At 38.3% G+C, this 14,621-nt stretch overlaps 1 protein-coding gene across 1 annotated transcript in view; it reads left to right on the top strand.

The window, feature by feature from the left end:
- The window catches only part of gbe1b (glucan (1,4-alpha-), branching enzyme 1b), a 106,282-nt gene that overhangs the window by 17,415 nt on the left and 74,246 nt on the right, over positions 1-14,621 (top strand). Inside the window, exons 4-7 of the mRNA XM_026934885.3 lie at positions 506-631; positions 1,473-1,608; positions 4,569-4,659; positions 7,085-7,294. Of these exons, the coding sequence (XP_026790686.2) occupies positions 506-631; positions 1,473-1,608; positions 4,569-4,659; positions 7,085-7,294 (563 nt within the window). The remainder of the gene's footprint in view (positions 1-505; positions 632-1,472; positions 1,609-4,568; positions 4,660-7,084; positions 7,295-14,621) is intronic.

Raw genomic sequence — 14,621 nt, 5'->3', positions numbered from 1 at the left:
TGAGAGCCAATCCTCCTACCTGCATGTTTTAGGGAGGTGGGAGGAAACAAATACGGACACAGGAAGAACATGTGTAACTCTATACAGACAGTAAACTGGGGTCAGGATCGAACCAGGAACCCTAGCAGAAACCAGCATGCTGCCCTGAAAAAACTTTAGGCAGCTAGAACAATTTCTACATGACTTTTATTATGGCATATTATTGAACCCTGTATTTCAAGAAAAGTACAGTATTACAGTTATTCTACAAGGTTGATGTGAATTTTTTCTACATAATTCATAAATCTGTAGAATTGTCGTGAGTTCATTATGAATTGGGCTATATACTGATTTGAACTTTTCAAACAAACCAAACAGAAGAGACTCTTCCACAATCTTGAAGACTCATTTGTATGCAACTCCCAGACTAAAACATCCATCAGCTGTTGTATTGTGAGTCTTTTGCCTGCTTCTGCATATGTGATTGCACTTGTCATAACTTCTCATCATTTGTCACGCTCTCTAGGTGGTGCTTCACACCAAAGAAGGAGAGCGACTGTACCGAATTTCACCTTGGGCAATGTATGTTACCAAAGATGACTTGTCTGTTGTGTATGACTGGGTGTACTGGGATCCTCCTCATCCTTATGTGGTAAGTGCTTACAGTATATTAAAACAAGGGTGATCTAATTTCTTCTTGGTGGTGGTGAAAAGATTGCTTACATTAAAATGCAATTGTGCGATGTATGAGGGTGATTCTGCAGTTGGGCTCCCACTGATCATACATTTACCAATATGTATGTAAAGCAAATTTAAAAGACATTTTGAACATATGTAAAATGTCCTTCACAGCAACCTACATTAATAAACATTAATAAAAATCTATCTACAGTGCCTAGAAAACAGATTTTTTTAAATCTGTCCCAGCCCATGACTATAATCCATTATAGATTAGTGACTTTAGAAATTTAGACATTATGGACTGAAAGTAAATTATTAATTTTAATAAATCATTAAAATGTTCTTAATACCCTCAAGACATTGGTATGGATGCTAGTTAATCACATTTGGTGTATTTACTAATTCTATGATTAAAAAAAAAAAACTCAACCTTGTAAATTTCAACCCTGTTACTCATTTAAGGGCAAAATGCAGCAATCTAAAGCAAAGAAATCTTTTAAAAATGAGACTGAGATGGGTCTATATGACAGTGTTTAGACAGAATGTCATAAGCTTGTGTTCCTTATTATATAAGATGTGTTTTTGCATCATTTTGTGGAAATATATTTACAGTTTCTTAGAGTAGAGGTTTCAACATACATTATAGCCCAGTTTTGGTCCAAAGCTGATTTTACAACATTTTGGCTCTTTTCCAGACCACATACATTTTTAAGGTCAATTTGATGTTTACTGAGCCTAGTCCAAGATTCTTAGTTTTGCACATGCAGTATTTATTGGGAGACTGAGCCACATCCCCTTTTCCTGTGCTTTAGCATAAACATCCTCGGCCACGGAAGCCCCACAGTTTACGGATATACGAGTCACATGTTGGCATCGCATCCCCAGAGGGCAAAGTGGCATCTTACAGCAACTTCACACACAACGTGCTGCCTCGAATAAAAGACCTTGGTAAGACATTTCCTTGTAAACTCTGACCACTGAATTGGTGCATTGGGTATGTGAGCTTAACTAACATTACCTCACTCTAACAAGCTCAATGTCCAGGCCTCATTAGAACTTCCTGCTAATGATATAAAAGAAACAGCTGTTTCCTCTGTGTCTTTTATAAGTGCTGTGGATTTTTATTCAGTGTTCTTTGTCTACTTTGTGCCTCCTCCAGAGAAAGTTAGGTCTGTCTTTCTATACTAGTTTCTGTATGCCAGTGAGGTTATTTTCTATCTGCCCGGGTCCCTCCTTCATCACACAGGTCCTGAGTGGCAGTGGTGCTTAACCTAACAACCCTGACGTGCGGAGGATGAGCCGCTGTTGTGTGCATTATAATCCTGGACTGACTGTTCAGTCAGGTCTCTATGAGCCTCTTCTCCAGGCCCTTCCGTGGGTCAAAAAGGCACTTACAGGCTCCTGCTGGCATGTAAAGTGGTCATTAGTGTCTCTTCTGTGTAGTTATGCTTGTTGTGTGTAGATTTGTTTGTGTATGTGGGTTTCAGATGGTGCTCTCATGGTTGGACAGATAAAGTGACTTTTTTGGATGCTTTTTCTAATAAGTTTAGCTGCAGATAGTATTTTCCTGGCTTTGTTTTCAGTTTGCATGCAGTGTTCCAGGGTATCCACATGTCCTTAAATGTAAGGCCTGATGTAATGTGAGGTACTGTGTCTGATATATTTATCTATAACTTTTTAGACAGAAAAAGATTGCATTGCTTATTAAAGCTGGTTAGTACCAACATGACAACTGTGTTGCAAAATTGGAAACTTTTTCTCCCAGGATTTGCGCGCTTTGTAAAAAAATAATGATATGCAAATTCAATTAAAGGTTGGCAGTCACCAAGTTTGCCACGATGGAATCCCATATGCAAGATGGCAAGCATCAAATAGCAATTAAATGCCACCAGCAGCCACAATGTCACATTCTTCTGGAGGCCTGAGCGAGTCTTCTTTAATGTGACATATCCCCGTGAAACAGGCTTGTTTCTTCCCCATGATAATAAGTGGTGGGGAAAGAGCAAGGTCAAACATGTTATCACGCCATGATTTTATTGGTTAACATATTTCCCTGTCTGTGTGTGAGGTGAGGAGGAGTAGTCAGAAATCTAGTCAAAAAGGTAATACATACTCATTGTAATAGTGTTACGTATAAAATTTGCCATCATTGGGCCTCATTTATCAAGCTGGACATGAACAGATTTGTTCATAAATTGTTCACAGGAACATTTAGTAAAGTGTGTTTTTAGTGAGAATTTACTGACTATTGTGAACCTCCATTGCATCAAATAGTAGAACAGATTTTTAAAAAAAATACTTTTTACCCATAAATTGCTTATTTATTTCAGTGGCATCCTCAAATGTTATGAAAATTTCATAATTTGTCATTTTATATTAATTACTTGAAAGAGGGCAATCCAAAATAAATTCATTAATTAAGACAAATAAAACTAGCTATTCAGTTAGAAGTAATGGTGTCCTATTAAAGGAGGAAGAGTTAGTGTGTGGCTGCGGTAGCTGATGCGCTGCAGTGGCTGAGCTGCATTACATTACTGGAAGATTTAGCACATGCCGCACTTAGGAGGCACTCTTTCATCATTTAATCATCATTTTTGTCATTTTTTAGCTCTGTGACCTTTGCCTGTTATGCAGTTTTCTGAGCTAAATTTCACTAAATGTAAATCAGCTATGTCATGAATGTCCTTGGTGTTTTATAGAAGATTGGCATTTATCATCATATGTGAGTACGAAGAAAATCAGCATGAGTATGAAGAAAATTACTGAAACTTTTGTAAATCAGGTGGGATTTATACTTCAGTTTGGCCTCAGCTTTACTGAATAATTGATAAATGAGCCCCTCTGTGAGCAGATACTTCTGTTTCAGTCAGATGTCACAAGGGATGTAGTTACTTGAATTTGGGGCTATTGTATTTTAATTGTGTTATGTCTCTAGCAAGATGTTTATTTAAGTTGACTCTACGTAAAAGAGTGAATTTTTGTGCCACTTTAAAGTCAGTGTGCTGCCTTGCTGCATTTTAAAACCAGACTAGACCAAAATATATAAATATTTACTTGAAAAATGACCAGTTTATGTCTTTGCTTATTGAATATTTAGTCTGTGTTAATTATTTAAGTTGAGACCCGATTTCACCTGCTGGTTGTGAATACTGTACTGGTGGGTCTCCAGAGTTAACTTTTTCCTTGTCTCAGAAATCTATAAAAGATGCCTGCGCTTCCCAGCAGCGTGGAAATGTGTTTAATAGAGAGAATGAGAGAAAGAATGAGTGAGTGCCTGCGTATGTATATCCATGAGCCAAGTGAGGCTTCCTCAGAGGCTGCAGTGCTGTCATCATTTCAAAAAAAAAACTTTTCTGAAGCAGCACAAAGAAACGAAGTAAAATAAATAAATAAATAAACCGCTCTGCTGTGAAAAACAACAGTACGAGACTCGTCGAATCTGCCTCCTGAGTCTTTTACCATACAGTTTCAAAGACCTGTCAGTGAGAAAGCAACGTGACTAGAGACTCTAGTTATGTTTCTGTACTAAACCAGGTCAAGAGGGCTCCACATGACCCCGTAAGTCATCCCTTTACTGTGTCCCAGTGGCCACAGTCTGTCTATTGCATCTTCAAATGTAGGGAAATTTACCTGTCAGGGACTTGCTTGGGATCGAGAGTATTCACTGGAGGATGTTTTTGGCAAAAAGAGCAAGTGTACGTATGCTGTATGACCAGTGTCTCAGAAATGGATCTACTATCATTCTACTTTACAGCAAACCACTAACCTTCAGATTAACATTTGTAGAGTTTCTAATGTAATTAAATTGCTCCAATTTGATCCATTTTATCTTTTCGATGTAAAAAAAATAATTCCTCATATTTGTATTATCTCAAACATGTTTCCTCTCTTTATTTTCCCTTTTGCAGGCTATAACTGTATTCAGCTGATGGCTATCATGGAACACGCCTATTATGCTAGCTTTGGTTACCAAGTAACAAGTTTCTTCGCAGCATCCAGGTAAAATTTATGTACTGTAGTGCTTTTTTACCAGATGGTGTAGCACCTAAGTGCTCATGCTGAATTTAGTAACTTTTCTTGCCCAAATGCAATGCAAAGTGGGTCAGGACATACCTTTAGAGCTCAAAATGATGCAGACCATTGATTGGTCAAGAGTGACGCTCTTCAGAAAGACTGTGAAAGTTTTAGATGACCTTTTTTCAAGCAGATTTACAATCTGGCATAGCAAATTTATTATAAAATGTGTTGTTTCAGATTTTTTTTCCAAGGGAGTACGCTCTTGCTACTACTTAGCTTCACTTTACATTTTGTTCCCCATTATCCATATAAGGTCTTCCATTGTCAAATAGGCTGAAGTCCAAATGATTCCCTGTTCCTATATTTGCTTCCTACATACAGTGCACTTTCCCTGCAAAGAGTTGTGGCATTGGATACCGAGTCATGCCATGCTATTTAATAACTTAGTAAAACAACCACATTCTAGATCAGGGTCATCAGTTAGATTTGACAGGAGCCAGGCTCTCACTGAAAAAAATGCACACGCAACACCTCACACAAATAATACAGTATTTATAAGAGGTACCAGCGTTCACTGCGAGATTATTCCATAACATACTTGCCTTGTACACCCTACATGTAGTGCATGCCATTTGATAATCATTCATTCATTCATTCATTCATCTTTTCATCTCCAGTAACTGCTTTATCTTGTTCAGGGTCATGCTGGATCTGGAGCATATCCTGGGAATAGTGGGCACAAGGCAGGCACACACCATGGATGGGGCACAGGGCACTCTGCACAGACACTTTCATTCATACCTAGGTGGAATTTAGTGTCACCATTCCACCTACCAGCATTCTTTTGGGTGGTGCGAGGAAACCCATGCGGAAAAACAGAGCCGTATGTAATGCAGAAATACTTGACTAAGAGTAAAACATAATACCCATTAAAGCTACTCTTACAAATAAAATGTATTTAAAAAAGCCACTGCTGCTTGACATGTTCACATGTACCTTTGCTTTTCAGTACTTACTCTTCCTCACTGACGGTCTCACTCCTCACAGTTTTTCCTGATACTTGGCCTAAAAGCACTCATCATTTTCTATCTAAAAACTAATGAAAGCATTTTTGACGGTTCATGTGTTTTCCCCTCTGTGGTCCATCTCCCCCCAACACACACACACACACACAGAGCAGTATTCAGTACTTTACATTTTTTACCTCTACCTAATTTTACTGGAAAAATATGTTGGAAGGTGGGTTAGGCTGTCATTTGATGATCCCTGTTTTACCAATAGAATTACCAATTCGTCCAGTGTTGGAATTCAGAAGTTCGAGAGTTCAGAGTATTTAGACTTTTGTTTAGCTCCTTCATCCAGGAGCTAGAAGTGCTAAAACAGCAGTGCCTTTGTGTAAAATCACTTTTTTTGCTGTGTTTTGTTGCCGCGAGTAGCTCTGCATAATTTGTCATGTACTGCTAATGGCATCCAGTAACACATAGATTCCAATTACCATATTCTTCCCCCATTGAGACTCATCATTTTTCACTTCCTTTATGCTTTTCGCATATTCATAATCAATAATCATGAGTATATTTCTTCTATGAACTGTGTGTTAGGTGTCAACTGTGCCTCTAAACGGTCCTGGAAGACTCTGACGGGATCCGTTAATCTCCCTGTAAATACATTTGGCGTTAATCCCGGAGAGTGGCGCACGTCTTAGATAAAGGAAGATCAAGCAGGGATGCTTCATTTACACTCACGAATTCGCCAGTCATCTCAGCTAGAGGAGAGAGCTTAAAGCCAGAGTGTAATATATACAGAGTAATTTCACCCATGATTGATCTCTCATGGCCATTTAAAAAGTGCGGCGGCTGGATGCTGGGAAGCGAGGGCAATGTCACTGTGCGTGGCTTTTTGCCGTTGGTGGGGGAGGAGGGGAGCGATGCGATGATAGCCCAAAGGACGGTTAAGCCTTCAAGGAGCAATTACACAAGTGGGATGCATAAGGAAGTGTCAAGTGCACTCCATCTTGCACATTCCTCTGCAAAGAGCATCACACTTGAATAAAAAATGCGACCTCCACTCCGTCATTGTAAATGGCCTACTGTTGTTTTTATTGCTGGCGGATTTGTATGGGGTTCCAAAATGTTAAGGATACAGTTTGAGATAGGAAATAATTTACACAATTGAGTCAAATATCATGTATCATGTATTAAAAATGTAGACACACATAGTTGACTTTGCACAGGCAAAATGTTTTAGCAGTGAAATGGCTACTGTGCTTCAGGCTTTATATTTATGGTTATATTTTCATGCTAATCATTTAATTGCTCTCGACATATTGTGGGCTACTTACATTGTTATTATCTTACAGTCTTATCACAGCTTCACCTGATGAGTACTGAACTCTCTCTTCCTCTAGTCGATATGGCACTCCGGAGGAACTGAAGGAGCTCATCGATGTGGCTCACTCTATGGGCATCATGGTGCTTTTAGACGTGGTCCACAGCCACGCATCCAGGAACACAGAGGATGGCCTGAACCGATTCGATGGCTCTGATTCATGCTTTTTCCACAGCGGAAAACGAGGAGATCATCCTCTCTGGGACAGCCGACTCTTCGACTACTCCAGGTGGGATTTTTTTTTTTCTGCTGTGGTCTATACTAAAGGCTGTGGTCCAGAAACACTCTGTCTGTGAACAGTGCTCTGATATAGGTTGTTTTGTGTATTGACTGACACATAGAGTACATAATTCTCTACACACAAACCTACATATGTAGGTACACACAACAATACTTTATAGATGCTGTTGGGAAAAATGTATAGTTGCATAGTGCTTGAGAATGAATAAAAAATGCAGTTATAGTTTTAGTAAAAATGCAAAAATGCAAAATAGTTTTATTTGAACTTTTTAATATATATATATACATACAGTCAAGTGTCAAGTATCAAGTCAAGTGTCAAGTGGAGTTTATTGTCATTTCGGCCATATACAAGTACAGAGTGAAACGAAACAACGTTTCTCCAGGACCAAGGTGCCACATAAGACAACACAGAACAACACAGAACTATGGGGACTACATAAATTACATAAATTAAACGTAAAGTGCACAAGTGCAAACATGTGCAGACAGCACAAGACAGAACAGACAGTACATAACTATGACGCCGACCAGTACACAGTCCTGTTGAAAGTGATAAAGTGACAGTAGTGCAAATATTACAGCTGAGGTAGTGTAAACAGTGTAAACATAGTAGTAGCAGCAATAATAAGACATGTGCAAAACATGTGCAGTGCATGTGCATAGAGGATGTTCCGTTGTGTGTTTATATATATGTATGTATGTATGCGTGAGTTCCTTTGGACCAGTTCAGTTGTGTGTGTATATGTATGTATGTGTGTGTGTGTTCCTTCAGTCCAGTTCTAGGTATTTAGGAGTCTGATGGCATGAGGGAAGAAACTGTTGCACAGTCTGGTTGTGAGGGCCCGAATGCTTCGGTACCGTTTACCAGCTGGCAGGAGTGTGAAGAGTGTGTGTGAGGGGTGTGTGGGATCATCCACAATGCTGGTGGCTTTGTGGATGCAGCGAGAGGTGTAAATGTCTGTGATGGAGGGAAGAGAGACCCCGATGATCTTCTCAGCTGTCCTCACTATCCGCTGCAGGGTCTTGCGATCTGAAACAGTGCAATTCCCAAACCAGGCCATGATGCAGCTGCTCAGGATGCTCTCGATAGTCCATACAGTATATACATACAGTACTGTGCAAAAGTCTTAGGCACCCTATTTTTTTTAGTACAAACTTTGTTATAGATTTTTGTTTTATGACTCCTACGTTATTGATTCAGTACAAAAACATTTTAGATTTCTAAACATAAATTTTCCAGCACAAAATTAAATGTTACAGAAAAATGTTTGTATGTCAGTAAAGAAAGCAGCATATTACATAAGAGACACTTTTCAGACAAAAAACATGATGAAGGCTGCTGGTTTTTGCTGCAAAAATAAGAAGCAAATGTGATAGTCAGAGTCTCCAGAAGAACTGTGGCTGCTTCTGCAAGACGCTCAGCAAAACTTACAGCTCATTTCCTTATAAAACTGCACAAACTGTACATGAGACTACTATTTTTTTTTTAAAGTGAAGGATCTTCACACCAAATATTGACTTTGTTTCATTTATTACTGTTTACTGTTCTTTATAATATTTTTTTAACGTAGGAACATTTAATTTCATTATTTTTGAAGGCATCTTTGTTCTACAGTATTTCTTCGCATGTGACTTTTGCACAGTACTGTATACACACACACACACACACTGATCAGCCATAACATTAAAATCACCTGCCTTATATTGTATAAGTCCCCCTTGTGCCGCCAAAACAGCTCTGACCCGTTGAGGCATGGACTCCACAAGACCTCTGATGGTGTGCTGTGGTATCTGGCACCAAGAAGTTAGCAGTCCTTGTCAAAGTCACTAAGATCCTTACGCTTGCCCATTTTTCCTGCTTCTAACACATCAAATTCGAGAACTGACTATATATATATATATATATATATATATATATATATATATATATATATATATATATAGCTTATTATGAACTTTTGCCTTGTCTAGGACTTGAGTGTCTGTTCACTTTGAAATGGGTCAAGCTATGTTTTCTATATATTGTGAATGATGAGGTTATGGATCCTCGTATTAGTTTAAAGGCCCTTGGCACTCTACATGGGAAAAGGTTATGATGGTGTTTGGGATGGAGCTTGATGGTGTTTTTATCATAGATAAATAGTGTTGTGTTTTCCTTTCCGCTTTCATTGTTCACGTACTTAACCACAGTTAGCCATGCATCATTTCAGCTGTACTTCTTAAACTCCCAGAGCCCTCTGTATGTGTATGAGCTGCTCTTCCAGGTCATGTGTGTATAATTAATAATGCTGTATTGAATTATGCCGGCATAATTAGTTCTCCTCATCAGCATTTTTGTTTGCTTATGATCGCACATTTATTTCTGCTTATCTGAAGCAGTGCAATGTTCATGTAGATTATTTTAAATGTTTTTTTTTCCATTTGTTTTGTTTATGAATAATCATATGAGTCTTTTTCTGGTTTGAGAGTCATTTGTCTTAAAAAAACAAAGGGACACTGGGATGATGCTGAAAAGTGCAGTACTGGCAGTGTAGCTGCTTGTACTGTTCTTTTATTGGTGTCCATTAGTTACAAATTCTATGATATTACATAATTCTACATTTTTGGCTATTTATTGGAGCCATGCAGCTTTTTATTCCAGAACTTTCCACCAACAGAATACATTTTTATTAAAATTGTTATCAGATCCATGTTGATACACTATATGACCAAAATATGTGGACACCTGACCATCTCACTGTGGTTTTTGAACATCCAATTCCACATTATGTTGTTATAATAACCTCCACTTTTCTGGGAAGGCCTTCCACTTGATTTTGGCATGTGGCAGTGGGGATTTGTGCTCATTCAGCCAAAAGAGCACTCGAGTTCTTCCACTCCAGCCTTGGCAAGCCATGTCTTCATGGAGCTTGCTTTGTGCACAGGGGCGTTGTCATGCTGGAACAGGTTTGGACTTCTTAGTTCCAGTGAAGGGAAATTGTAATGCTACAGCATACAAGGACATCCTATACAATTGTGGGCTTCCAACTTAGTGGTGACAGAAAGACCCACATATGGTGGTGATGGACAGGTGTCCACAAACTTTTGGCCATATAGTGTATTATTTATAGACCTGCTTTCTGTTTTGGGAGTTATTCTGGTTTAGCTTAAACCTATTCAATTCAATCAATCAACCAGTCAAACTCTAAAAACTAAATAGTAAATATAATAGCTGTGATAATGGTGGATTGTGATTGCCATGACTGTAAAAAAAATATAAAATCATGGACCCCTTGACTATGCTTCACACACACCCCTGGGGGTCTCCAGAATTTCAGCATTTACCAAAAAAAAACTGTGCACTTAAACTGTTCAGTGATGTACATTAGATGAGCGTTAACAGTCCACGCCTTGCAAATTTACTTATAGTTCCTTTTTAATTGGCAGGTTTTTTAATCATAAATTTGTCTAGGCTGCTTCCAGTCAGCCTACCAAGAAATTAGTCTTTGTTGTTGCTCTCATCTCATTTTCACTTCTCGTCCCATAAGACTGAGGTGATCAACTCATAAAAGTTGTTTTGCTGTCAACTCAGGTCCCACACTTAATTAAGATGTGTTCTGAAACAAAACCTGAGTGCATCTCAGTGTTAACATTAGAGATGTGTATGTGTGTGTATGTGTGTGTGTGTGTGTGTGTGAGAGAGAGGGAGATACTCTGACTGTTTCAGACTGTTTAATTGTATAATTGGACTCACAACTACTAGGCGATGGTTTTCTATTTTTTGCTTAATTTAATGTTTACTGTTTAAAAAAAATCTCTCAATTTAACTTAACATTAAGCGGTACAACGGTACAAACATTCCAAACCCAGTGGTGGTTTAAATTAGAGACACAAACTTAATTGTGCCATAATGTATTGAACATTTAAGTGGTAAAAGGATACAACATAAGATTTTATTACTGCATATAAAAGTGACAAAACAAGGTATATAGTATGTATTACAAAGAAAAGAACAAACTTATGCAGCTCTGCAATGCTTGTGTGGTTTGTGTTGCACACAAAGATTTGCACATGAAGATTTTCCATATTCGGGGAATGCGAATTTATGCTCAAATCAATAATAGTCAGGCAAGTCAAATGGTAACGCAGTGCATTAAAGCAGGTATTTTCAGTCTGTGTAGCCTAAAGAATTTACAGGGTAAAAACTATCTGCATTTGAAAAGTTTCGTAAGTGTTAGCTTGGTTAAAATACATTGGTGCAGAACGTCTCATACAGAGCATTCAAGTGAAAGTTTAAGCGAATAAGTTGCATGTGAATGTTTATCTGTGAAGCTGGGTTGATAGGTTAACGCTTCAGCTGTTTTCCATGGACTACACCAACACACATTGTGCTCACACACACGCACACTACAGTGTAAACCCATATGAGGATGGGTTCTCTGTTGAGCCTGGTTCCTCTCAAGGTTTCTTCCTATCACCATCTCAGGGAGTTTTTCCTTGCCACCGTCGCCCTGCTTTCATAACTCTGAAAGATTTCAAACTATGAACTCTATGAGTAAGTAATTTGTTAGATAACTACCAGTCATTTATTGCCATGTTCACTGTTATGTTAATTCACTTCGTCCACCACAGTTGTTGCAGTCTTCACAAATAACATGGGCCTCAAAATGGCACTGCCTACACTATGATCTCCATTAAAACTATTGTGCATGCTTATTTTAACAATAAGATATCAGTCAGTCTGTGGGTTCACACTAGCACGCATCAGTTGCAGGTTGTTTCTTACTGCTGTGCTGTCTGCCCTGGCTCAGATTGAATTCAGCTGAAACTAGACTGTCAGTGAGCGCAAGTGTCCAGCTCTTTCTGGAAACTAAACAAACTAGTGGTCATTTGTACAAATCAATGAAACTGTGCTATTTTTATGTCAGACTAAGAATTTTAGTGACAGGCAATGGAAAGAAATTGATTTTGTATACTAAAATATTTATCATGACACACACACACACACACACACATGTAGAAACAAATTTTCACCACTGACTGTCCGGCTTTTTTGAGTTCTTATATTAGATCATAGTAGTGAAAATGTATATACCCCACTGTAAAATTTATAAACTGTATAACCTTTGTTGTAAAATGGTTATATATTAAGTTATCCCCAATGATTGAATGGGGACTAAACACAGAAACAAGAAAATAAGAGATTCTTTAAGGTATTCTACAAGGATTCTTTAAGTATTCATTGGATAATTAAGGTTATTGCCTCCTTAAAGGGTTCCACTTAGAATCCTTTATGATAACGAAACACATTGATGTAGGGTTCTACACTGAAACTTCAAGGCTTTCCTCTGAGAGTTAACCAATGAACCTTTGAGGGTACTGTATTTCTGATGAGTGTGCAAAAGACTGCCAGTAGAGGATTTAGGGAACAACAGACAGTGCTATAGGATTGGTCCGAGGAATTCCGTGAAGTGTGTCTTTAAGATACGCTTTACCACACCATACCTAATTTGCACAGAACTGAGAAAATCTCAATTTAAACGTTGCTTGCTACCGTCTCCGGAATCACAGCTCTGTGCTGCACAATTGCTTAGAGAATTAATGGTTTCCTGTTGCTTTGTCACTTGCTAGTGTGACACCGAGTTAAGCACACATTGACTGATGCTGGGTTAGACAGCTCAGCAATGTGTCAATCAAATTTGCCAAAGCGGCAGGCTGTTCTGCTCATGTTACTGGTGGGTTTTTATTCACTCTTCCAGCATTATCATCACGCTAAGGACATGGCCTACATTAATCTATAGGATGTGCTGTCTAGTGCTGTCATTTCTATCATTTATCAATCCATAATCATTTCATTATTTCAATGCATTACTTAGTGTGACCAAGCCCTAAAAATAAAAATGAGCTTGGTAGATTCATTCTGGGTTAGTGTATTATCTTCAGAAGCAGCACTTCTGTCAGTCTGTCAGTCTGCAGGCTATGAATAAAAGCTGGTGTAAAGAATGACCGGTTTCCTGGTCATAATAGCATTTGTATTAGATAATCAGTGTGTTGGTGTCTAACAGTGGATGAAATCTTTAAATGCAATTGGCTTCCTTTTCACTTTTGAGAGTAACCAGATTTTAAAATGCTAGAATTTTCCTTCTGATTGAGCTACATGCAAAAAAGAACCATATGTCAGTTTAGTTCAGTGCAGCCTTCGTATAGTAGAAGATGTCAAAATGTTTACATACGGTCCTAAAGTCTGAGACCACATGAAAATCTGGGTTTTTCTGTTGTTAATTTAAAACAGGAAATAAACAGTTTTATAATATTGAAAAATGTAAACAAAGAAAGGAAATTCAATATCTTGAATAATTTCAATCAAATTCAAGATTCATATTCAAGATTCTGCACTATTTCTTATTCACTATTTAAATTTGAGCAGATTTCTGATAATGACCTTGTTATAAAGAGTTTTATCTCTTCCATTGAAGCACGTGTTCAGATGACATTGATGGTCTATGGATCATCAAGTTTTGCACAAACTTGTGGATTCAATGCCAGCTTGAGTGTACACTGTCATTAAAGCAAAACCAAATACCAAGAAAGTCTGAAATTGATGTAAAAATTTCTAGGATTCTACCTCTCACTCATGTTATTGCTGATAATATAATTCCTAATGAAAAAATTTGAATTCAGTTAGACAAGAATGCAAAATAGAAGTCTTTTGGACTTTTGAACCCTGCTGTATATGAAGTATCTTTATTGTGTGGCTTAGTTAAGGTCATACCTCTCTGTTCTCATTCTTACAGGCTGTAGCAACTCTATTCACTGTTAGAAACGATGCATGTCTGTTGTGGACTCAAGGTCTGTCATGAACCTGCTGGTAGCCAAGGATTATAAATATTAGACAGCAGCAAGCTGTACTGGAAGTGCATTTACTCCTGTTCATGAATTGATATAATGTTCTCTTGCTTTGTGAGTGCGTGTGTGTTCCTGACTGTGTTGCTCTGTATCTTGACCTTGAGTGAATGGATGTGTGTGTGTGTGTGTTGTGGATGAGGGGTGAGGGGTGGGGTGGAGGTGTTGAGGGGGTGTTTGGGGGCTTGCGAAACACTCTTCTGTTCTAACAGAAATATGTGAAAGTTATTGAAAAAGAACATGTCTCTGCTGGATGTTGTATAATTAAGTAGTATAAAGAAGATCCTTCAGCGTACTTCGGAGCTGCATAGAGCATCTCTCGGTCAATCGATTCAGTGGCACCTCTGATATTTCTGTGCGAATCATGTCTGTGTGATTTGAATTCTAGACTGGGCTTTCTCTCTTTGATAAGGTGATCCCCCCCCCACAAC

This window comes from Pangasianodon hypophthalmus, chromosome 14 (genome assembly GCF_027358585.1).
Source record: "Pangasianodon hypophthalmus isolate fPanHyp1 chromosome 14, fPanHyp1.pri, whole genome shotgun sequence".
Taxonomy (NCBI): Eukaryota; Metazoa; Chordata; class Actinopteri; order Siluriformes; family Pangasiidae; genus Pangasianodon; species Pangasianodon hypophthalmus.
The sequence above is the reverse complement of the archived record's forward strand: the minus strand, read 5'-3'. Positions and strand labels throughout refer to the sequence as shown.